Source organism: Pteronotus mesoamericanus, unplaced genomic scaffold (genome assembly GCF_021234165.1).
Source record: "Pteronotus mesoamericanus isolate MK-2021 breed Mesoamerican mustached bat unplaced genomic scaffold, CSHL_Meso_final scaffold_54, whole genome shotgun sequence".
NCBI lineage: Eukaryota > Metazoa > Chordata > Mammalia > Chiroptera > Mormoopidae > Pteronotus > Pteronotus mesoamericanus.
In genome coordinates this window covers 1525204-1547933 of record NW_026555321.1, presented here as the reverse complement: position 1 = coordinate 1547933, position 22730 = coordinate 1525204, and the positions used below count along the sequence as shown (strand labels likewise).

Here is a 22730-nt window from a genome sequence, read left to right as displayed (position 1 = left end):
TGCTCCTAGATAATTTATTAAATAACTTATCATGCCCACATTGATTTAAAACATTGTGATTAGATCAAAATAAATATTTTAATAGAAAAATGTTTCCAAATTTCATTATAGTCCATTGATTCTTTTATATATTCCTATTGTAGTACTTCATTGTAATTCTGGTAGCTTTAGTTTTATGATATCTTTTAAGATCTTTTAAGAATATGCTTTCATTTTAAAAAAATAACTGGGAATTCCCTCAAAAAAATTATACTATATATTTTGTCAACTTCTAGAAAGAAATACAATGAGATTCTGGCCAAAGTTTGGTTAAATTCATATATTTAGAAAACAGTTGTTAATTTTGAGTCTTCCTGTGCTACAATATGGTGCCTCCTTTAGTCAAGTTTTCTTTGATGTACCTTGTTCTATCAGTTATTTTAGGTATTTATTCTTGTTGCTATTGTAAATAGACCTCCCCACTCCCTCCTCCTCCTCCACACCTCCTGTTACAGTCTTAACTGTTTATTTCATTAAATTAGAAAAGTTTTGCTTTTGGCTGCCAGCCAGCTTGTTGACATTTTCATAATTGTAATTGCTTTTGGTTGATTCTATTGAATTTCACGTGAAGCAGACAGAACTTACCCACAATAACAAAATAGTGGAAAGTGCCCTGAAGAAGTTTAGTGTGTTAGAGGAATACAAAACCTCGTTTGCTTGCCTGGTGAGAGAAGGCATTTTTGAGGAAGCATTATTTAAACAAAAACCTAAAGGCTGAAGTGGAAGTGGCCACGGAGAGGGGAGGAAGACCTTCCAAACAGACAGGGATTCGCACAGGTGCCGGTCTGGAGGCACCGTGTGTGCAAGGAACAGGGCAGGGTAAGCAACGATGAGTGGCAGGGGAGGCGAGCGAGGCACTTGAGGCCGTGTTGAGGAGTTAGATCAAATCGTGACTCCAGGGTGAGCACTGGACAGGTTCTTTGAGCAGAACCTGTCCAGCCTCCACCTGCTCTGTGGGAAAGGGGTTAAAGAGAGACCAGAGGGGAAGAGGAGGCCGGTTAGGAAGCAATTACAGTAGTTTAGCCCCAGACTCGATTGTCTTGGACGAGGCCGTTACTAATGTCATTCCTTTTGCCTCAGCCTTTGTCTTTTATAGAGTAAAATGAAATTCTTATTGGAGTGAAAATAAGTTTTTTATTGGGAAATGTGGGATTTTGAATTTGAGATTGGCCACTAGTCGGCTGTATTTTATTGCATGTTCTGTAATTTCACAGAAAGCAAATGTTGACGTATTTGTCAGGTTTCCTATGTTATTCGAGATGAAGTGGAGAAGTACAATCGAAATGGAGTCAACGCCTTGCAGCTGGACCCAGCACTCAACAGACTTTTCACGGCAGGGCGAGACTCCATCATCAGGATATGGAGCGTCAACCAGCACAAGGTGAGGCAGGAACCACACTAATATTTGACATTTTGGCCTTTCTAGTATGGCGTACCTTTCATAGCTTCAGACGTAAACTCTGAGCACTGAGTTAATTTGGTACACTCTTTAAAGACATTGCAACCAGGATTCTATGAGTCTTTGAGAAAAACACCCCAGGGGAGTTTCAGAAGTATTCTAGCTAAGGGAGGGACTTCCTCATTAACTAGGTCTGCCCAACAGCTCTCTGCTACAAAGAAAGAGATTTGTCTAGTAGGGGGATCACTTGTAACAACTCATTTTTCTGCTTTAAATACGTTCCCAAAAAGCTTGTTGGCAAACATTTCACTGCTACTAAGAAAAGGTCAAATAGGCTTTTACATTTATAACTAATCTTGAACAAATATTTGCTTTCTTCATTTAAAAGTGATTAGGATGCCCACAAATCCCGTAGGATCTTATTTGATAATACAAGTTTGGTGTATAAGTGGGAAAGCAACATGCTCACCTTCTTCAGGAGACTTAAAGTCTGCCTTCTTAAACAGGGACCGGGATTTAAATATATGTAAAGATAAAATGCTCTGTCAAATGGCAGGGAAGTCTCTTTATATTTTATTTGAATGCCTGTATTGTGAATGACAGAAAGGAAGAGTCATGGAAGGAAAATGACATTTACTGAGCTCCTGGCTTTGTACAGTGTGTGTACTCAGCACTTCCATATCCAGTATGGTCTTAATTTTAACAGTACTCTTTCAGGGCAGCTGTTTTGTTCATGTACATAGATGGGAAAACAGGCTCAGAGAAATCCATGTTAAATAGCTAGTAAGTGACAGAGAATTGGAGCCTATCTGACTTCAAAACTCTGATGCCAAACCTTGTTGTAAAAGTCTGTGTCTCCTTAGCAAGCTCTGAAAGTCTGATGTTCAGTCCAAAAAAGACCCACTATTTTGCACACAAGCTAGATGATACTTCTTTAAATGGACGTTGGTCTAGTGGGGTTTGGATTCTTTAACCAGTAGCAGTAGTGGTGGCCCAACATCAAAAACATAGCAAGTAAAAATATCTTGGCTTTTAAGTGCTTTTTGGAACTTTTATTTGAATTGGAATGTCACCTTTCTGGGAATTAACAGTATTTCAGGCAAACTATGGAAAACATTCACAAAAACTAACCTGGAAGAATCTAGAAATCTCCCTGTCCCTCCCTCAAACATCTTTTTTTCTGGTTTTTATTTTATGACAAGATTAAATAGCATAGTTTCCCAAATAGACTTGTATGTGGAGAACTGTTCTCTTTGCCCATGAAATACGTTGAACTTGCCTGTCTTGGGTGTAGGATGTAACTATATATTCTTCTTTAGAAGATCTCTCCTGGTAATTAAGCCAACTGAGAGGCATAGAAGAATCTCAAATTACTGAGTTGAAATGGAGAACAGGGTAGTATGCCTTTAGCCCTTGGCTTCCATTTCTTTTCTGAAGGACCATAGCCATCATGAGGAAGACATTTAATTCCGAAGGGGAAAACCGCAGGAGAAAGAGAAAGACCAAGTGTCCCTCTCCTCCTGCACCCAGGCTGGGCGCCCGGCCCCGCCCCTCTGCCCCCTTCCGCCCCGCCCTCTGCTGTGAGCCTTCACCGCCACTGAGTCAGACCCCCCAGCCTGCAGACTGGGGCCTGCCTTGTCCTTTCTAGTAAACCCGTCCTGTAGCACTGCTGCCTCCACTAACTCAAGGCGTAAAAGCTAAGTGTTTGCCCTGGAAACCTAGGCTTTTATCAGTAATAAAACTGTCCTGAAACAAAACTTCTATTTGCATCTGCTATCTGGAAGCGTCAACTGTTAGGGGCTAGATTTTAAGGCCTTAGAGCGGTATGTCAGACTAATTGAAGAATCTGAACATATGTATAATTTGTAATAAATTTCACCCTCTAAGATAAACTAATGCCATCCTTATGAGTTTCTTTTAATTTCAGCAAGACCCGTATATAGCATCTATGGAACATCATACTGACTGGGTCAACGACATCGTGCTCTGTTGCAATGGGAAAACATGTAAGTATTTCTTTGATTATTAGGCTTCAGGAAGCTTTTAATTGAATTTGATATATTTTTCATGCGAGCTTTTTATTGAAATATAACATACATACAGAAAAGCATACACACCTTGACAGTACAGCTCAATAAAATTTTGCAAGGTAAACACCCACATCAAAGAAATTCCCAAAGGCACCACCTCCCCCACCCCCCGCCCCACCTGAGCCACCCTTCCAGTCACTACCCCTTGCCCCGAGGCACCTGCTCCTCCTTCTTCTAAACACGATAGGTTAGTTTTGCCTACATTTGAACTGTATACAAATAGACTCATATGTATTCTTCTTTCAAACTTATTAATATCTCTTTCTCTTCTTCTTATGGTAAGATCCATTTCCTGGTTTTTCAGGCTGTTAGAAGAATTTTCCCAATCAAACTAGTTCAACTGGAACTTTAAAAAAAGTTTTCCCTGCCTATTGAAAAAAAATTTGAGACAGAATACAATAGGTTCTAGAAAAAGCTTTTAGATATATATGCATCATATGTGTATGTACATGAACATGAACAGGTATTTGAATTGTTAGAAATATAAATATTGAAGTATGTATAATATATGTGTGTATACAATATAAACACTAGTATGAAACAATGTTACATTGATCTGTGATAAGTCTTTAAAGTGGTGATGTTATCCTACTAAGTTGTTTGTTAACTCTTTGCCTCTTCTAGTAATATCTGCTTCTTCTGATACAACAGTAAAAGTATGGAACGCACATAAGGGATTTTGCATGTCAACATTAAGGACACATAAGGTAAAAAAAACATAATTTTCAGTGTATTTAGTGTAATATTGTGGTCTCAGTATTTCATGTGTCTCATTTTCTTATTGATCTACAATGTAGATCATGGTACATGTGTTCTGTTACAGGATTATGTAAAGGCCTTAGCATATGCCAAGGATAAAGAGCTGGTGGCATCAGCTGGGTTGGACAGACAAATATTCCTGTGGGATGTGAATACTCTAACAGCACTGACTGCCTCAAATAACACTGTCACAAGTAAGGTGTTTGAATAAATTTCTCTACCAGTGCTCCAGGTTGACATAAATGAAGAATGGTTTATAAAACATCTTGGATAAGTTTGCATCAATACAGTGGTTCATATTTAGGGTGTGCTTCTACCTATAGCATTCTAGCCCCCAAGAGTATGTTTGAAAAGGGAAAAGCTAGTTCTTCCCTGCAGTTTAAAAATGGTAGCTTCTCCAGATGTCATCTGGTATTTTTGCACCTGTGCCTGTCTTAGCTCCCTGGCTCAAGTGTGAGTTCCTGCAGGACAGAAGAGTCTGTCTTCCTACCCCATTGTCTCTCCCCCAGCATTACCTGGCCCAGAGCCGCGCACTCAGCAGATGTTAATAGGGGAGGTGATTGACTGACGAAGTAGATAGTTTCTGACTTTTAAAAGTGTTACTATATATTAAGAACCTTTAAGTTAATGGCCAAGATGGAAAATAGCCAAAGCAAAGAAAGAAAAGGTTTTCAGTGCTAATTTTATGGACCTTTTCAGAGCAGCCTTAAAGAATCCAGCCAATCCAGGAGAGTGCAGGGAGGCTGGGGTGCTTCCAGAGGCAATTCAGCGACGTTCACAACAGGTTATAGCATGAGTGCTTCCTCTACAAGAGATCTCCAGTTACCAGACCTGTGCAAGTCTAGACTTGAAACTCAGCCTCACGCTTGGCCCAACCAACTAGAGTCCCCTAGGCCAGGAGTCAGAAGGGCCTCTAAGGAGCACATTTTTGGCTAAGCCTGGCCTGGAAGGTCTGTGCTCAGGACATGGGCCTGAACTATCTAGATCTGTGTATTACAGATTCAATTTGTCATAACTATGGAATACTCTCATTGACATAGCCAAGGCCATTTTCATAAAACCAAGAGGGGCAAGTTGGGAGGCTTTCCCCCTAGGAAATATGTGAAGGTCTAAACACCATTCTCCCCTTGTCCTTCTTGATTTGTCCCCCGTACCTTCTCTCAGCGATTCAGCAGCTGGTCCCTGCTGGAGCTGCCATGATCCTCATTTGGCGCTCTCTAGATAGAAGGAACTGCCTCAGAGAGACACTAACAAGAGGGAACAAAAGAGCATGATTGTTCCCGAGGTCAGAGAGCAGGCTTAGTGGCTACGGATTCTGCAGCAGATAGGTCTTGCTTAGAATTGTTTAGAGAGGCTCTCACATAAGCTTTTTATGACTGTAGAAATCATACTAATAGCTAGCATTTCTTGAGCTCTTCCTACAATCAGTTACTTTTCTAAATACATATAGTAACTCCTTTACTCATTCACTTCTCAGTATGTTTGTTTATATTTATTCTTTATTGTAAAATTAGGATCATACTGTATAGTTTTATATGCATTTTTTCACTTCAGTGATATTTTGTTCTGAATCAAAGGGGATGAACATATTGTCTAATTTCCTTCCAGAAGAGTTGTACCAAATTATCCTCCCACAAGTAATGTATGAGAGTGCTATTTTACTGTGTTTTTTGATAATTATATATTACCTTTTTTTAAAAATCTGATTTGGTAGGTGAAATTAGTATTTTTATTATAATTTGTGTTTCTTTGAAAATACTGAGTTTGGACATTTTTTTCATATATAGGCACATGTATATCTTTGAAAATACATTATGGGAATAGTTTTTAAAGAGCAGTACAGTTCAATTTAGCAGATATTTATTGAGCACTTGTATGTACTCAAATCCCGAAAAAATGTAAAACTTGATGATAATATTATTGTTTAGAATTATCTCTATGATAGATTCCTTTTCTTTGCAGCACTGATAAAGATAAGATTTTCCAAATTGAATATTTAAGCTTGCAGATTTTGCTGACTAGCTACTAAACATCTGATGATTTTGTTAACGTTTGTCTCCATTTATCCTTAATAGCTTCTTCTTTAAGTGGGAACAAAGATTCCATTTACAGCCTGGCAATGAATCAGCTGGGAACAATCATTGTATCAGGGTCCACTGAGAAGGTAAGGGGGAGCTTAAGGTGTACTTTAACACTAGAAAACAAAGAAACCAAGACAGTGTGATCCGTGTAATTACTAAATATATAGACAATGGTTTTGCCTGGTTTTGCCTGGATGCTAAAAGAAAGGGTTTATATGAACACGTGAGAGTGTAAGCACGATTACTGTCCTGTGTGGCGCCAGGGTCGGGTGCACAGGGTGGGGAGGCCTGTGTGTTTTATTTGACATGGAAGAGGCCTCCTCCTGCTTAAAAAAGGGGCCTGCTTAAAAAAGTGTCCTATGGCAGAAGCAGTATTTCGCTCTCAGAATTTAATGGTTATCATTTGATTTCTGGAAGTCATCTATTATTTAAATTTGCATATATACTCAGTTTGTGTGATATTCTGTTAAAATTTACAGGTTTTAAGAGTATGGGATCCAAGAACCTGTGCAAAATTAATGAAGCTTAAAGGGCACACAGATAACGTGAAAGCATTGCTGTTGAACAGAGACGGCACCCAGGTACGCAGCTCCCTGTGGACAGGGGCCTAGTGGCAGTGTCAGAGGTTTCAGACAGCTGAAGTTCCCCGCAGCCGCGCACGCTGAGCTGCGCCACAGCCACGCGTTCTGAACTGCGGACTGGCTTTAAATCCTTATAGTGCTAAACTGTACATATAACAACCCCAATCTGGAAAGTGTTCTGTTTGCATCACTGCAAAATAAAGGCCAAACAAGGAATTTCCTCAGAATAATTCTAACGCAAATGAGTAAAAGTAATTTTGACACATATAGGCTAAAATAATTTAAAATATTTCCTTGCATAAAGTAGAAAAAAGTTGTGGTATTGAATGCTTTCTGCCAGTGTATTAAGTAGAAAATTTCCTCACAGTAGGTCTGACTTTGGGGCAGATTTTGTCAGTTGACTGTGTAGACACAATCTATAGGCTTAGTTATCTAACATAGTACTTGGAGTCACCATTTCCAAGAAAAACATTTTGGTAATGTTCGGACATGTACTCTGTTGGCTACATAATTTGCGAATTACAAATAACAGTTCTAACGTTTGTTCTGTAGCAGTGGAAAAATGATCTTTCTTCAACGTAGATAATAAAGTACAAAAACTGAGCGCCCTCTTTTGCTGTGACATACCTCTATCAGGTACCCCTGCCGCCCCCGGCCATGTTTTCCCTGGAGCAGGGATAAGTTCACAGCTAATGGAACTGATTTAATTGTGGTGGACTTAGAAAAGCTCCGGCGAGTAGGAAGATGATGGGATGAGAAACACCATCATTCTGTTGCTCCCATGGAAATTATGTCATGCTAATTGCCTCACACATGAAATGGAGAAACCTTTTTGTCTCCAAAGGTGAAAGGAAGGTTTGAAAAACTAGCCAGAGGGAGGAAATCATTTTTCAGAACCAAACGAAGAAAGGCTTGACGTGCTCACGGAGGTCTTTGGGGACAGGGGAGGCGCTCCGTGTTAGCGTGCTGTGGCCGGGAGGAGTGGGCTTCACGCTGCCGGTCCTATTTGCTCAGCTGCAAAGTGGGAATCGTAGCATTTAGTTTGCGTAGTTGGTGAGAAGATTAGCAGTAATGGATATGTTCTTGTCTGTAATCTACTCATTTTTTAGAGCTCCCGAGACCTTCGTAACACACTTCAGACATGTTAAGTCCACAGCCCCGTTTCCATGTGAGCCTAAGAGGCCACATGCAGTCAGCTCCTCACTGTTTGCTGTGGAGCTGCCGGGCCGCCCTGGAGCGCGTGCCCGCGCCTGCTCTCCCGTCCAGAGTGGACTGGACTGCAGGGTCTCCGTGGGACTGCCCTGAAGGATGGGCTGTAGAGAAGATGGTTTCCAGCAGGGCGCTCTGGGCCTGGCAGACTTTCTGAAGCTCCTCCTCACTGCTCACCTCCATGCCTTGTTTCCTGTGTATACATTTATGAATGTGGTTTTACCCAAGATGATTTAAATAGCAAGGAAATGCACTTCACCAGAAGTCGGCTACTTTACTGTAAGCAGAGTCAATGATGTGGTGCTACTTTAAAAGCTGCTTGTCAGCATTGGATGAGCACATAATGAAGCGGGTATCTTTCCTTCTCTCGTTCCTCCTCCGTCCCTTTTCCTTATTGACCCCTGTAGACTAAATGTAAATTTAACCACCAGCAACACAGCAGTTTTATCAATACATTAGGGAGTTGACCAACAAAACAACTCTAACGACTGATTTGGGAAAAAGGGTGAGGGGAGAAATCTTTACTTACTGACTCTCAAACTCCTGTAATACAGAGGAGATAGTACGCTGGGCCACAGTTTATACTGCACCCTGCAGAATTGCCCGGCAAGCTCCTAATGTAGGGTCTCTGGTGGCGTTGTAATTCAAGGACTTATGAATGCGTAATAGGCCAGTGAGTCCTATGGATGTGAGCCTCTTGCCTCACTTCCTTCGCTATAGAGTAAGATTCTTACTTAGCAAATCTTAAAAATTGAGGTCTAGCACCAGTGCGGTTGTTTTGATTGGTACCAACATTACTGGGCCAAGCCATTCCTCAGAGGCAGAAATACTGGTGGTTAGAAGTGCGTGTGTGACAGTGTGGAGTCAGGAGAAACGCCCAGTGCAAAGCACAGGAAAGCAGGAATTTTTGGACAGGTTTCTAAGCTTAACATTCTTTGTTCCCAGTGCCTGTCTGGCAGTTCTGATGGGACCATTCGCCTTTGGTCCCTTGGTCAGCAGAGATGTATAGCAACTTACCGAGTCCATGACGAAGGTGTTTGGGCTCTGCAAGTCAATGACGCCTTCACACACGTGTATTCTGGAGGAAGGGACCGGAAGATTTATTGTACAGACCTAAGAAACCCTGACATTCGAGTGCTGATTTGTGAAGAAAAAGCACCAGTTCTTAAGGTATGTCATATATTTTTGTTTTATATAATTAAGATTGTTAAGTATGCTAACCAAATACAGCAAAACTTTTATTAAAACATGAGTCAATTGTGGGATTGTAAAAAAGATATTTTAACATTTTTGTTAGTCACCTGTAGGAGATCTGGTGACTTCCCACGTACATCAGGGACGCCTGGCTCTCCCACTGGCATTTCCTAGTGGGATTGCCCCACATTGCTCCTGAGATCACCTGGCTTGCCTAACCTGTCATTAGAGGAGGAATATGAGGAGTTCAGGTATCCTGAGCAGATGACAAAGCAGAAATGTGTCCCTTGCCCCAAGAGAGAGGTTCTGGAAGAGTGCCCCCAAAGAAGAGGGAGTGAGCTGGCTCGTCCTCCTCCCCATTACTGCCTCACAGGGTCCTGAGCAGGGTCTGGGGTGGGTGCCTGAGAAGCTGTCAGAACTGACACCTGCTACAGGTAAAGCCGAGGCTAAACATGGCTGATCATCCATCCTGTGGCAGAATGTTCGGCCTCACTGATACTCATAGAATTGCACATTAAAACAGCCGTAAGGAAATTTCCAGATTTAAAATGGAGGCATAAAGACAGCATTACCTCTTCTTCTCAGAAATCATCTGGAAACAACAGGGAAAACAGTAAACAGCAGCAAAAATCCATCATCCGTGAAACTGAGTGGTATCTGAAACCCAGACCACAGTATCGGAGGAAGGGCTAGGAAAGGGACTAGAGGTCCAATGAGAGGATGCCCGTGGTCAAGGAGGTCATGCAAAACTGGCCACATACAGCTCTTTAAAATAGGCGGCACAGCCTAGCGGACAAACCAGTAGTCCTTAGAGAAGCACGAGAGGTGGGGCTGAAAACACAGGCACAGCACGTGTGCAGGAAGCAAGCCACGGGGGCGACAAGGGGCGAGGAGAACGTGCATGGGAGTCCTGCAGCTGCCAGCATCCCCCGGCTGTGGAGGGAAAGAACTTGGCACAGACATGACCGTGCGTTACAAGGAGCATCACTTGGAACTGAAGAGGATCCCTGCCTGCTAAGAGCCCGACCCTGTCCCCACAGCTCCAGTCCCACAGTTTCCTGGCACAGGAAGAACAATGGGGGATGCAGAGTGATTCCATGGGCATAATACATGTGGGCATTTGTGTACTTTATACATTTAGTATTTTAAAAATCCAGAGGACACAATGGTGGGGTAGGTGGTTCGGGGGTGGAGGCATCAAGCAAAAAGGGAAAAGGACTCATGGACAGAAGTGTGGTGATTGCCAGGGGGCAGGGGGCGGGGGGGGGGGGGGCCCATAAGGGGGATAAATGGCAATGCAAAAAGAAATAGGATTAAAAAAATCCAGAGGACACACAGTAAATTCTTCACAAGTATACTGTCCTTAGGTGAGGGTGGATTATGTGGGGTTCTGCCATGTTGTTTTTTACTACAAACTTTTTTTTTTAACAAAAGCATATTTATTTGTTATTAAGAACATAAAAGGGCAGTAGAAACAAAAAAATTTAAGTCATCCTTTGGACTGTTCTCGTTTAGAGCCCTTAAATTGACTACGCTTAAAGCTGAAGGCCACAGTTTTTGGTGAGAATTCACCCTTACTTCCCTTGTAGAGCCACAAATTTCTTCAGCACAAACTCCCTCCTTCACCTGTTGGCTCCCTAGCCTTTCACGCATGCCATGGTATAGTAAACACAAATGTTGAATGGCGGAGTTATTTAATAAGGTGTAGCTGGTCCTGGCAGCACAGAAGAGTCAATGTTCCACAAAGCGATATTTTTGTGTGTTGTTTTCAGATGGAGCTTGATAGATCAGCTGATCCCCCTCCTGCAATCTGGGTTGCGACAACTAAATCTACAGTAAATAAATGGGTAAGTAAGCCCTACTACCCTTGGCACAGGATTAGAAACACGTGATTTGTTATTAAAGACCTGCCAGGTACCAGTCAAAAGCTCAGCATAAACCTGACTCTCAGCAGAAATCTGAGAGCCCCGATGAATGCAGATGTAAGCCTAGGGTCGTCCAAAAATTAAGGTAGTAGTCAAAATAAAGCTTCTGGTATCTTGATCAGGAGCCAAGGAATATATTTGATGTGCTTAGACTTGGCACTGTAGCCTGACACAGCCAGTAGAGATTAGTATAGCTTCTGACTTCCTGAAGCTGCATTTGGGAACAGGCAGCCCAAGTATCAGCATGGCAGGGAGACTTGTTAGGCTTCTGTTTTTCTAAACATGGAGAAAACTGAAAATTGTGCTTTCAGGTTCATTTCCTCTTCATTCAGTATGAAGAACGGGAATGGCAATAGAGGATGATCAGAGAGAAGTCATCAAAAGCACTGTTAATTCTTAAATCTTAATTAAAGAAGATTTTCAGTTTTCTTACCAGACTCTTTGTGGATAACAATAGAAATGTTTATGTTTATTCCTGTTTCTGTGCCTCTCCAGTGGCCTTCCTCTGTACTTGAAACAAACGTTATATAGCTTATCTAGATTTCATTGTGCCGATATGAGATCGACATAGTTTACCTGAAACAGTGCCTAGTGTTCTCTCCAAAAAGACAACATTCCCTTCTCAATATTTGTTTTGGTTTTTCTAACCAGTGGTAGATAATTGTGCTTCGTTACTATGTATTTTTTGGTTGATGTGGTTATTGTTGGGTTTTTCTCTTTAAACAGATCGGTAAAGCTTATAGAGCATAAAATGATTAAATAATGAATTTTTTTCCTTCAGACATTGAAGGGAATTCACAACTTTAGAGCTTCTGGAGATTATGACAATGACTGTACAAACCCTATAACACCCCTTTGTACACAACCTGACCAGGTTATTAAAGGTGAGTAAGGAAATGAGATGGTATTATACCTTCTTCTTCCTGGTGGCTAGTATGATTTCTGTTCTGCTACATACCAGTTAACAATCGTAGATGTACTGTTAATTTAAATAGTACAGTAGAAGGACTCTTGCTAATTGTGTGGGTTTTTCTCCTTTAGGCGGTGCTAGTATTATTCAGTGCCACATTCTTAATGATAAGAGACACATATTAACCAAAGATACCAATAATAATGTGGCATATTGGGATGTATTGAAGGTGAGTATCTTTTTGTATTACATATAGGTTACTGGATCATATATCCAACTTATTCTTTATATAAATAAATATATACAAGTGGTATATATCTCAAGATAATACAGATAGAAATTAAGATTTAGTTGCAATAATATTTTTTTGTGTGTGGGTATTTCTCATGTATTAGATAAGGCTAGGGTTCATCTTTTTAGGCACCTAAAATTTGAATGGAACCATCATTTTCTCTGTTTAGCATATTGCAAGTTGTGTTATAGGCTACCTTACCTTAAAATGAATACAGTACATGAGCTTCTCCTCTTTGACACTGTTGTCAGTTTGGGCCAGATGAGTCTTTGCTGCGGGGGAGGGAGAGGGGGGGTCTGTCCTGTGTGCTGTAAGGTGTTTGGCAGCACCCTAGCCTCTGTCTACTAAATGCACGCCAGTAACCACCTCCTCCTTGCCCAAGTCAGTTGTAACAACCCAAAATGTCTCCAGACATTGCCAGGTGTTTAGGGAGAGGACGAAAGGTGCAAAACGACCCTAGGCTGAGAACTGCTGGGGTGTGTGAGTTAAGTTTGGCCATTTTTGGCATTTGTAGCCATCACTGCGAGCGCCAGTTATAGCTGCAGGTCATGCTACGACAGCTGCCTCTGGGGTGGTTGAGATGCAGCTGGCTGTTCAGTCACATCCTAAGTAGCGCTGAGGGGTTGATAGGCAGTTTGCGAAGTTTGTTTTGGAGTTCTGACAAATGCCCCTTCTTAGAGTTGTTGTTTTCGTTGAACAGGTGTTTCCTGGATTGAATGAATATTGTATGCCGAGAGCTATGCTAAGAGTCATAAGTAACAGAAAATTCTGTACCATGATCCCTTCTCGTAGGAGGGACAAAAGTTGGGGGATGTGAAAGCCTTATAGGTAAAATAAATAAATAAAAAGATCACAGGATTTGCTAGCTTATGGACAGGGGCAGTTTTTTAGAACTGGAGAAGAACTGGGAGAGCTTCATGGTGGAGAAATCATTTGAAGAGGGTCGTAAAGAATTCCAGCAGATGAATAATGGGGGGGCATTTTAGGAAGAGGAAGTGAACGGCAAAGACGCAGAAGAGAGGGGAGGTAATGGCTTTTCCAGGGTAAGGTGAGCAGTGTTGTGTAATTAGAGACTAGGTGAGTGTAAGGGAGCCCTAAGGGTATAAGGACGAAAGGTGAGACTCGGGTCATTTCCCAAAGAGTCTCGCATTACAAGCCCCGGCGTTGGCCCTTCTTTGGTACTCCCTGAGAATCTTATTCTTAGATTTTTTTTTAAAGATTTTATTTATTTTTTAGAGGTTAGGGGAAAGAGAGAGAAACACCGATGTGCAAGAGAAACATCGGTTGGCTGCTCTCACGCGCCCCCAATGGGAAACCTGGCCTGCAACCCAGACATGCGCCCTGAAGAAACGAACCGGCGACATTTCCGTTTGCAGGCCTGCAGGGCAGCTCTCAACCCACTGAGCCGCACCAGCCAGGCCTAATCTTAGGTGGTTTTAGGGCAGGAAAATCCCGTGTTCAGAGCAATAGTGGTATGTGTAATGGGAAAGAAGTGGGAAGATAGTTGTCTGAAGTTTAATGATTTGAGGCTCTCTAAAGGAACAGACAGGTGTTGGAAAAATTACAAAGGAAGAATTGAAAAGATCGGGGTTTTGCTCAGGCTCCTGGTTGTTAAAAACAGAGATTCACTTACGTTCACTTCTGGAGCTAAAGAGTAAGATAAACAAGTTTCTTTCTGGGGAAAAGGGACTGTCTGAATAGAAGCAGTAGCCTAACACTTTTCCTCCCTGTGGGGCAGCTGTGTGGGAAGTCACTTTATAAAACAATTGCTTGGTGAGCATGGCTTCAGAACAAGAGGCCTTACTTGAGAGGAAAATTTAATTGCAGCAGGCTCCCCAAGTCCAGTGGTTTGTCTCTACAACAAAGATGTGCTTATCAGGGAACGAGAGACTCAGGTTTGTAGAGTGGGGTCCTGCAGAGACAGGAGGTCCATCCTGGGCAGCCCTAAGGACTTCATCAGCAGGAACTTGGATACCCCACCGCTCATGTGGCCCTCGCTCTATCTGCCCCAGGGCCGGCACCACCCCCAACGACCCCCTCGTGCTGCCCAGCTCGTGGTGCCCTCCAGAGGATCCAAGAAAATCTCATCAGGCAGGCTGGTCTCTGAGAGCTGGCTTACTGACTTTCTGCCTATGGGTCTGATGGCCTCTTGAGCTAATTCGCTAAAGCCTTAGTAGAGTCCTGCTGTCCTAATGGGAGATGGTTCTACTTAGATGGGGGCACTGAGCAGGCATTTACCATGATTGGCATTTGTGTGTCTCTGGCAGCTTCCCATACCCAGACACTAGACCTTGAAGTTTCGAGAGCAGGTGATTGGGTGTAATGAATATGGCATTAAACCAAGGAAGGGAAGTCGGGAGTAGTTAGGAACAGGCCCAAAGTAAGACAGAGCTACCTTCTAATCTTGGCTCTGCCAGCTAGTAGACGAAGTGATTTCCAGAACATGCTAAACCTCTCTCAGCCTCTGTCTTTATTCCTAAAATGTGGTGGTACTTATTTCCTGGGGATGTTAAGGGGCTGTTCAAGAAGTATTTATCATAGTGGCTGGCACACAGTAGTTAGGAAGCTGTTGCACTCGCATAGGTGAAATATATTCTATCTGGACTGGATAGGAACAAGAGAGATAAAAAACAGAATGATTAAGAAGATATTTAGGCCTGTGGATAAGAGTATTGCTTGAATCAAAGGGCGTATGAAGGAAAGGAAAATGACTTCCAGGTGTCTGGATGAGACAGCTTGGTGAGTGGAGGTGACGTAGGGAATGTAAAAGGGAAAATGGGTTGTTGGGGGAGAGAGACATGCTGAGAAGGACAATGAATTGGGGTTTCGATGGGACGTCAGGGTGGAGGTGTCTGCTGGGCAGACAGCTGTACAGCCTAAAGCACTGAAAAAGCTGGGCTGGAGAAACAGGTTCAGCAGCTGCCAGCTCGTGGGTTAAAATTGAAGTCATGGAAGACGTCCAAGTTTCCAAGGGTTGCATCTGTAGTGACAGAGAAGGAACTAAGTCATCACCCTTTCAGGAATTGTTAGAAAAGGAGGAAGCTACAAAAGTGTATTAAAAAGGTGTAAGAAAACCAAGAGTCAGTAGCAGCTCAAGAACTAGTGAAGCATTTTGAAAAGGAGCTCAGGGCTAGCGGCATTGGCCTGCTGAGAGGTCATGCAAAATATGGAATGTAATGTGCACGTGGACTTAATCAAGAAAGAGGATAGTGTATGAGGAAAGCAGTCTCCAGGGAGTCCTAAGGGCAAAAGCCAGGTGGAATGGGTTGAATAGTGACTGGGGGGTGAAGTAACAGATGTGAGTGCAGACAAGGTTTGTCTTTGCTGCGGTGAAGAGGAAGTAGCTGGAGAGGATTTAGGGATAAAAAGGTCAAGGAAGGTTTTCTTTCGGTGTCCAGGTATTCTTCAGATGGGAGATATTTGATCATGGTTCCCTGCTCGTGGGGAGCTGCCAACAGAGACAGAAGAAGGTGGATGGTGGAACAAGATCCCCAGAAAGCGAGAAGTGAGGGGACCCAGAGCATAGCAAGAAGAGACACCTTTTCCTTGCACCAGGACAGATGGTAGCAGAAAGTTGAGGGAGGTTTCGTCAGTGCCCCTTTTTATGAGGAGTAGAGGTCAGAGTCATGTGCCGAGGGTAGCGAGGGAGGGCAGAAGGGCAAAGATATGAGGACAGTAAAGATGAAGACGTGGGGAACTGACTCTGAAGCAGAAGAAATTCCAGGTAGCATTAATGATCCAGCTGTGAGTGGAGACTGCACATGCATAATAGGGACATTGTCAAGGACTTGAGAGATCAGCATGTCCTTTCTGTTGTCCATATGGATGCTGATGTCCAGGGTGAAAGCAAGAACTCAAGATGGACTGCAAGACGTTGAACCAGGGCTCAAGTCTCTAGTAAGTGAGGGAGTGACCACAGAGGTTGCTAGATGGCAGTAGGAAAGGGGTACAGGTTCCTGCAGCCCAATTACATGGGCCTCAGAGGAACAGGAGTGTTTACGTAGAGATGATGGGTAATGGTCTCTGTGCCACAGGCGGTATGGAATGTAGAAGTAGCAGAGTCGCCCTTTGAGAAGATGCAGAAGACTTGGGACCCTGACAGGGTCAGGGTGCTATGCGGATGAGGCGTAGGAAGGAGCGTGCTGATGCGCTTCGGGATTGAGACGGGCAGTCCACGACTGAAGTGCTCCATGGAGCCAGAAGACGTTCGGGATGTGATTTGGGGGGATAAGGAAGGATTATAGTGGTCAAGGAAAAGAAGCTTAAAATGCTGCCTCCGTCAGCTATTTATCTGAAGGTAGCTTCAGGGTGCTCCTAAGTGTTTAGTGAGTGTTTGTTCCTTGAAGATTTTTTCCTTCATTTGCATTGCTTCCAGCTAAAAGTGGTAGTATATTATATCAATATCAGCAAAATTTATAATTTCCAAAAAGGGAATATCTGGGGGGGGGGTAAATTTATAATTGTAACAGTTATTTAAAGATAAATACTTTAAAGTAAAAATGACGACTTCTTTTTAAAATATGTTTTAGACTCCATTTTATTTAGGCAAATGTGAAAATGTGTAAAATTTTGAATAGCTAAATCAGAATCTAATTTGCCACTTAATATTGATAATTATTGTACTTTCTTTTTCATGTATAGGCATGTAAAGTGGAAGATTTGGGAAAAGTGGATTTTGAAGAGGAAATTAAGAAAAGATTTAAGATGGTGTATGTGCCAAATTGGTTCTCAGTAGACTTAAAAACAGGGGTAAGTTAGCGTACTTGTGCGATTTGGGATAGTGGCAGTTTTTAATAAAGCTCAATACTAAGTATCATTAGTTACAGAGTCCTGTGTTTTCAACTGTGAAAGGAAAAAAAAAATGTTATTGTAAAATGTAGTTTAAATGCCTCTTGGTGCCCTAGTAAATTGTAGTTGCATTGAATCACATGAAACTCATTTTGGCTTATCAGCAAAAGAAAGGTTTAGATACCTGAAGGATGTATTCAAATAGAATGCCACGAACAATTTTTTATTTTTGACAGATGTTGACTATTACTTTGGATGAGAGTGACTGTTTTGCTGCTTGGGTGTCTGCAAAAGATGCCGGCTTCAGCAGCCCCGACGGGTCGGATCCAAAATGTGAGTCCATGTCCCTCCTCTCCTCCTTTTGAAAGAGTGGGTCTGTGCGGCTTTCCACAGCACGCTCATCTTTGTAAGAGTCTGCTGTGTTTTGTTGTTGATATCTGTGGTTAGTATTCTCCTAAGAGTGTAACATGGACCTCACGTATACAGATACAGTTTGAGTGGCATCATGTGGCAATAGCCTTTTAAGGAATACAGCTCCTGTTGCATGTGTTCCTTTTTAAAGAACGGCTATATCGGAACAACCAAATAGACTATGTTTGTTCCACATAACCACCGCTTTAAACTTTCTAAGGTAAAATTTTAATAGACTTGGCAAAAATCTCTGAAATCTTGCTTTTAAACATCAGTGGCATTGGGTGAAAAATTTAACATCAGAATATGTGGAAACTTATTTCTTTCCCTCTATTTTTAGGTGAAAACAAGTAATTCTCTTTCCCACTTCTTTTCTTTTTAATTGACTCTCTTGCAGTGAACTTAGGAGGCCTTCTACTCCAGGCACTCCTAGAGTACTGGCCCAGGACACACGTGAATCCCATGGACGAAGAAGAAAGTGAAGTGAACCATGGTTCGTGCTTTTACGTCAGGATAGATAATTTAAAATTACTCATATGTTACAGAGACTTAGACTGGCTGTTAGTTTAAGAAACATGTTAAGGATTTGCTAAATTGTGACATAGTATTTGTGGTGTGCCCAATGTATTGCCTTCCCTCCCACATCCCAAAGTAAGACCATCCATCCAGTCTTAACTGAAATTCTAAGGAACTTTTGATTAGTGAAACTGATAGAGGGAGTAAACCCTATATATTCACATGACCTCTGTCCTTAAAAGTAGGCAGCTTAGCAGGCTTATTCCAAAGATATTTCTCGGTGTCCGTGGACCTGCGGGATTTGTCCTTGTATTGTCATACTTCATGTTGGCCTGAAGTGTTGCCATTACCTCCTCTGATGATCTATCTGATCTTGGCCCTGAATGTTTCAAGAAATCAAATTCCAGCTCAGAAGTGTCAGGAAGAGGGAACAGGTGTGTGTAAAGAAGTGATGTCATTGAGGCATTTGAAAGAGGCGTGTGCCCCAGGCAGCGGAGGGGACCACTTTTGCAGTGTGTGAGTTCTGCTCAGTTTGATTAGAAAAGCGGGGAAGATCTTAACATTTGACAACTCGTGTGTGACCTGCAGCTGGTGGAAAATTCCTTGCGTTCTGCCTAGAAGGGTTCACTCTGCCGAGATTCTCTGAATTCTTTGAAGGTCCCGCTGACAGCCGCTCACTCCCAATGGTCAACAGTGAGTCCTGTCAGAGAGTCCGTTCTGGCTAACTGACTCATCCATGATGATTTTGGGAGTTTAAATCTCTTGCAGGGATGCCATACTTCCCTGAAAGCGAGTCTTCTGATGTTCCTGTCCTAGAGAGGGCTCTGATCTCACCCATGGTGGCAGTTCTTTTATGTCACAGTGGACTGTGACCTGGAGAAACGCAGACAAAGAGCTCTCCACAGAGGGTGGAGAGAGCTAGGTTCTGTCATTTATCAGCTGTGTGGCTGTGGGCTTGTCACTTCTGTCCATGGCTTGTCCTTCTCTTTCTATAACATGACAGTTAGACAGGATGCCCTCACAGGCCCAAGTATAGCATAAAGATTAAGTAATCAAGAAACAGTAGTACAGGCAGTATCTCTTGCATCTAGGCTTTGTTTGGGGGTGGGGGGTGGGCAGTGGGAAGAAGTCACAGGAAACCCCAAATTGTTCTTAAAGTCAAACTGCCCCAGTAAAAGCAGGGCAAGGCCCCTTTTTGGCCACCTCCCCAGCCAGAGCCCAGGACACTGCACGTTCCCCCTGTCTGGTAATCTGCTGCACCTGCCCCATGCTCAGCGGACACTCAGGAGTTGCTTAGATTATACTTGTTGAGCAGCTCAAGTACTCAGAGGCCTGTAGTGAGTTGTAGGTGGGAGTAATGTAGGTAAGTGGGCTTGGACCCTGTGCCGCAGGGACTGGCATTCTGCTGGGGCAGAGAGCTCCTTTACATAAAGTATTCGGAGATTAGAGAGAGGTGCTGGGTGCCATGAGAGAGGTTCTAAAGGTGCTGTAGGATTTCAGTGGGTAGGATTGCATCCAGGTTCATTAGGGAGATATTTATGAACAAGCTGGCACTTGAATGGGGGCCAATTGCTCTTGGGTCAAAAGATTACAGAGAAAACAGTGAAACGAAATCTGCAGAGAGTGGTCAAAACAGAATTATGACCGCTTTGAGGATTTTATTTTCTGCTGATACCTCTGCCTACCTCTGCCATTAGTTATGGCTACCATTAAACTTTTTTTTTTTTCTGGCCCAAGAAACTTTTCTGAGTTTGGTGTTCCTAAAAAAAAAAAAAAAAAAAAAAAAAATCTGATTGCCATTTATAAACAGGCTGTCCTAGACTTCCCCATGGCTCAAGTAGATGGTTATGTGTTTGTTTCAAGTCTCAGACATTAATCTCTTATACTGAAGCCCTCTAAAATGCAGTCATTTCTCATAAGGCACATCACAAGTTGCCACATTTCTTATTTTTAGAAATCTAACTTAGTTTGGGTTTTTTTGCCTTTATTTTGGACACTGGCTGACTTGGTAGGGCTTTTGGCCTTAAAAATCTTAGTGTTTGAAACCTGTGTAAACGAAATGTCCAGAATCTGTGTTGGCAGCACCAGCTCTGTATCTGACACCTTCTGTACCTTTCCTAGTAAACGGGGAGCAGGAGAACCGAGTGCAGAAGGGAAATGGATATTTCCAAGTGCCCCCACACACCCCTGTGATCTTTGGAGAAGCCGGAGGCCGCACGCTGTTCAGGTAGGGGCAGAGGTGGGCCGGAGGCCCTGTTAAGAAAGCCCCCATTGGCCAAGAAGTAGTGAGTCAGACAGACGCCATGAACTGTTTAATGTTGTGGTGGCGTCAGGGATCGGCGGGGGCGGGGGGTGGGGGTGGTGTTTCACCTCTGTGTGTTGTGTCGCTCACTGCCTGCGACCTGTGTTTAGGCTGCTCTGCCGGGATTCCGGAGGGGAGACCGAGTCGATGCTCTTGAATGAGACAGTGCCGCAATGGGTAATTGACATCACTGTGGATGTAAGTGTCCTCCACTCCCACTGTGCCCTTGTGTTTTTTCCAAATCATGAAGCAAATTCAGACCTGCTTTAGGCTGTTATAACCTTAAACTTGAATAAAAACTAAGCTGCCAAGGAAAACATGAAGTACCAAAAAGTTAATAGTACAAAGATTCCCCCAAATCCTCGTGGTCCATCTTAATTTGCTGCCTCCTGAGGCCCCATCAAGAAAAGTTCAGTAGGTGTTGCCTTCCTGCTGCAGCCACTGAGCCGAGGGGACTGCCAGTGACGAAGCCGGAAGCCCCGTCTGTCAGCTCTATGTCCTTTGCCATCACTCGGGCAGCGTCCACTAGGGCCACTGCACAGCCCTGTGCCGGTGCCAGGCTGACGGGCATGTCTACAGTGACTCTCCTGGTTTCCCTGTCAGGAAGACTAGGGGACATCTGGTGAGGGCTGCCTGCTCTTCTGCCACCTGATGCAGGCGCCGCCCTGGTGCGTGCCACCCTTTCAACACCCCTGAGTCCCAGGCTTCCCGTGAACCTCACAGACTGTTCTTGTGTCTATTCTTGTGTCACGTCTATTCTTGTGTCTTTTAAGTCAGGGAGAGAGGATGGAGTGGTTGGAGCTCCTGTAACTTTTTTTTTATTAAAAAGCACCCTTCCACCCGGAGGTTCCCTTGTCTCCCCAGGCCTCTGCCCGCCGACCCCCAGACCCTCTGCAGTCTCACATTTTGTGAATAAATTTATTAGGGGGGTAAACAAAACAAAACTAGACCACTAGGTGGAATCTTCTTCTGCTTCCCTGTACTTACAAAATTGCAGAAGTAGTATTGATACTTATCTTTGTTGGTTTTTAATTATAAAAATAGTACATGCATATTAAAGACAGTAAATAAAGGGAAACTCCCATCCCTTTCTCACTCACTCCTCTTCCATTCACTCCCTGTCCTTTCCCCAGAGGGAATAGCTGTTCATAGTTTAGTGTGTAGCCTTTAGTGCTTTTTTCTTTGCTTATGTAAGCATATGTTATCTGTATATATGCTTATAGTTTATTTTATCTTGCACAAGATCTTATTACACATACTGTTCTACAACTTGGTTTTTTTTTTCACTTAAAAATATATCTTGAACATTTTTTTCATGTCTCTACATATGGAACATTTCTTTTAAAAGACTGTATAATATTCCACTGTATAAATATACCATAATATATTTAACCAGTTCCCTATTAATGGGCATTTAGGTTGTTTCCAATGTTTTCTATTACAAACAATGCTTCAGTGAACATCCTTGTACATATATCTTTGTGTACTTTTTAGGATAAATTCCTAGAAGTGGAATTGCTGGATCAAAGGGTATGCACATTTTAAATTTTGATAGATATTACCAAATTGCCCTCCACAAAGGCTATACCAGTTTACACTCTCACCAACAGTGTGTGAAGGCCCATTTTCCCACACCCTCACCAACACTGGACACTTGTAATCTTTGCTAAAAGATAGGCAAGTACTGTCCCATTGTTTTAATATAGTTTTGGGGTTTTTTTGTTTGTTTTTTAAAGATTTTATTTAGTTATTTTTAGAGAGAAGGGAAGAGAAGGAGAAAGAGAAGGAGAGAAACATCGATGTATGAGAGAAACATCCATCACTTGCCTCTTGCACGCACCCAACAGGGGACCTTTCAGTTCACAGGCTGGCACTCAATCCACTGAGCTGTACCAGCAAGGACTTCTTTTGGTTTTTCTTTTAAGTTTGTAGTGAGGTTAAGCATCTTTTCATATTGGCTGTTTCTATTTCTTCTGTGAATTGCCTGTCTGTGTTCTTTACCCACTTCTCTATTGGGTTGTTTGTCTTTCTTATTAATTTATAGGAGCTCTTCCTATTGAATATTAATCCATTGACTATTACCTATGCCTCTCAATTGAATTTTTACTTTAGTCATGCTGTTTTTGTCAGGCGAATAGTTTTAATTTTATATAATCAGATTGAATTTTTATAGTTCTGAGTTTCATGGCTTGCTTAGGTATTTCCCACTCCAACGTAGCAAAAATGTTCCATAT

General features: G+C 42.6%; 1 protein-coding gene across 2 annotated transcripts in view; it reads left to right on the top strand.

Moving 5' to 3' along the window:
* The window catches only part of WDR48 (WD repeat domain 48), a 38472-nt gene that overhangs the window by 10926 nt on the left and 4816 nt on the right, over positions 1–22730 (top strand). The window contains exons 2-17 of one of the 2 annotated variants that reach the window (XM_054595406.1): positions 1280–1420; positions 3366–3444; positions 4153–4235; positions 4352–4481; positions 6363–6451; positions 6848–6949; positions 9104–9328; positions 11125–11199; positions 12059–12161; positions 12319–12416; positions 17121–17228; positions 17504–17600; positions 18076–18171; positions 20316–20421; positions 20607–20694; positions 21991–22026. In XM_054595406.1, coding sequence (XP_054451381.1) covers positions 1280–1420; positions 3366–3444; positions 4153–4235; positions 4352–4481; positions 6363–6451; positions 6848–6949; positions 9104–9328; positions 11125–11199; positions 12059–12161; positions 12319–12416; positions 17121–17228; positions 17504–17600; positions 18076–18171; positions 20316–20421; positions 20607–20694; positions 21991–22026 — 1656 coding nt within the window. The remainder of the gene's footprint in view (positions 1–1279; positions 1421–3365; positions 3445–4152; positions 4236–4351; positions 4482–6362; positions 6452–6847; positions 6950–9103; positions 9329–11124; positions 11200–12058; positions 12162–12318; positions 12417–17120; positions 17229–17503; positions 17601–18075; positions 18172–20315; positions 20422–20606; positions 20695–21990; positions 22027–22730) is intronic. The other variant, XM_054595407.1, reaches the window with a different exon arrangement.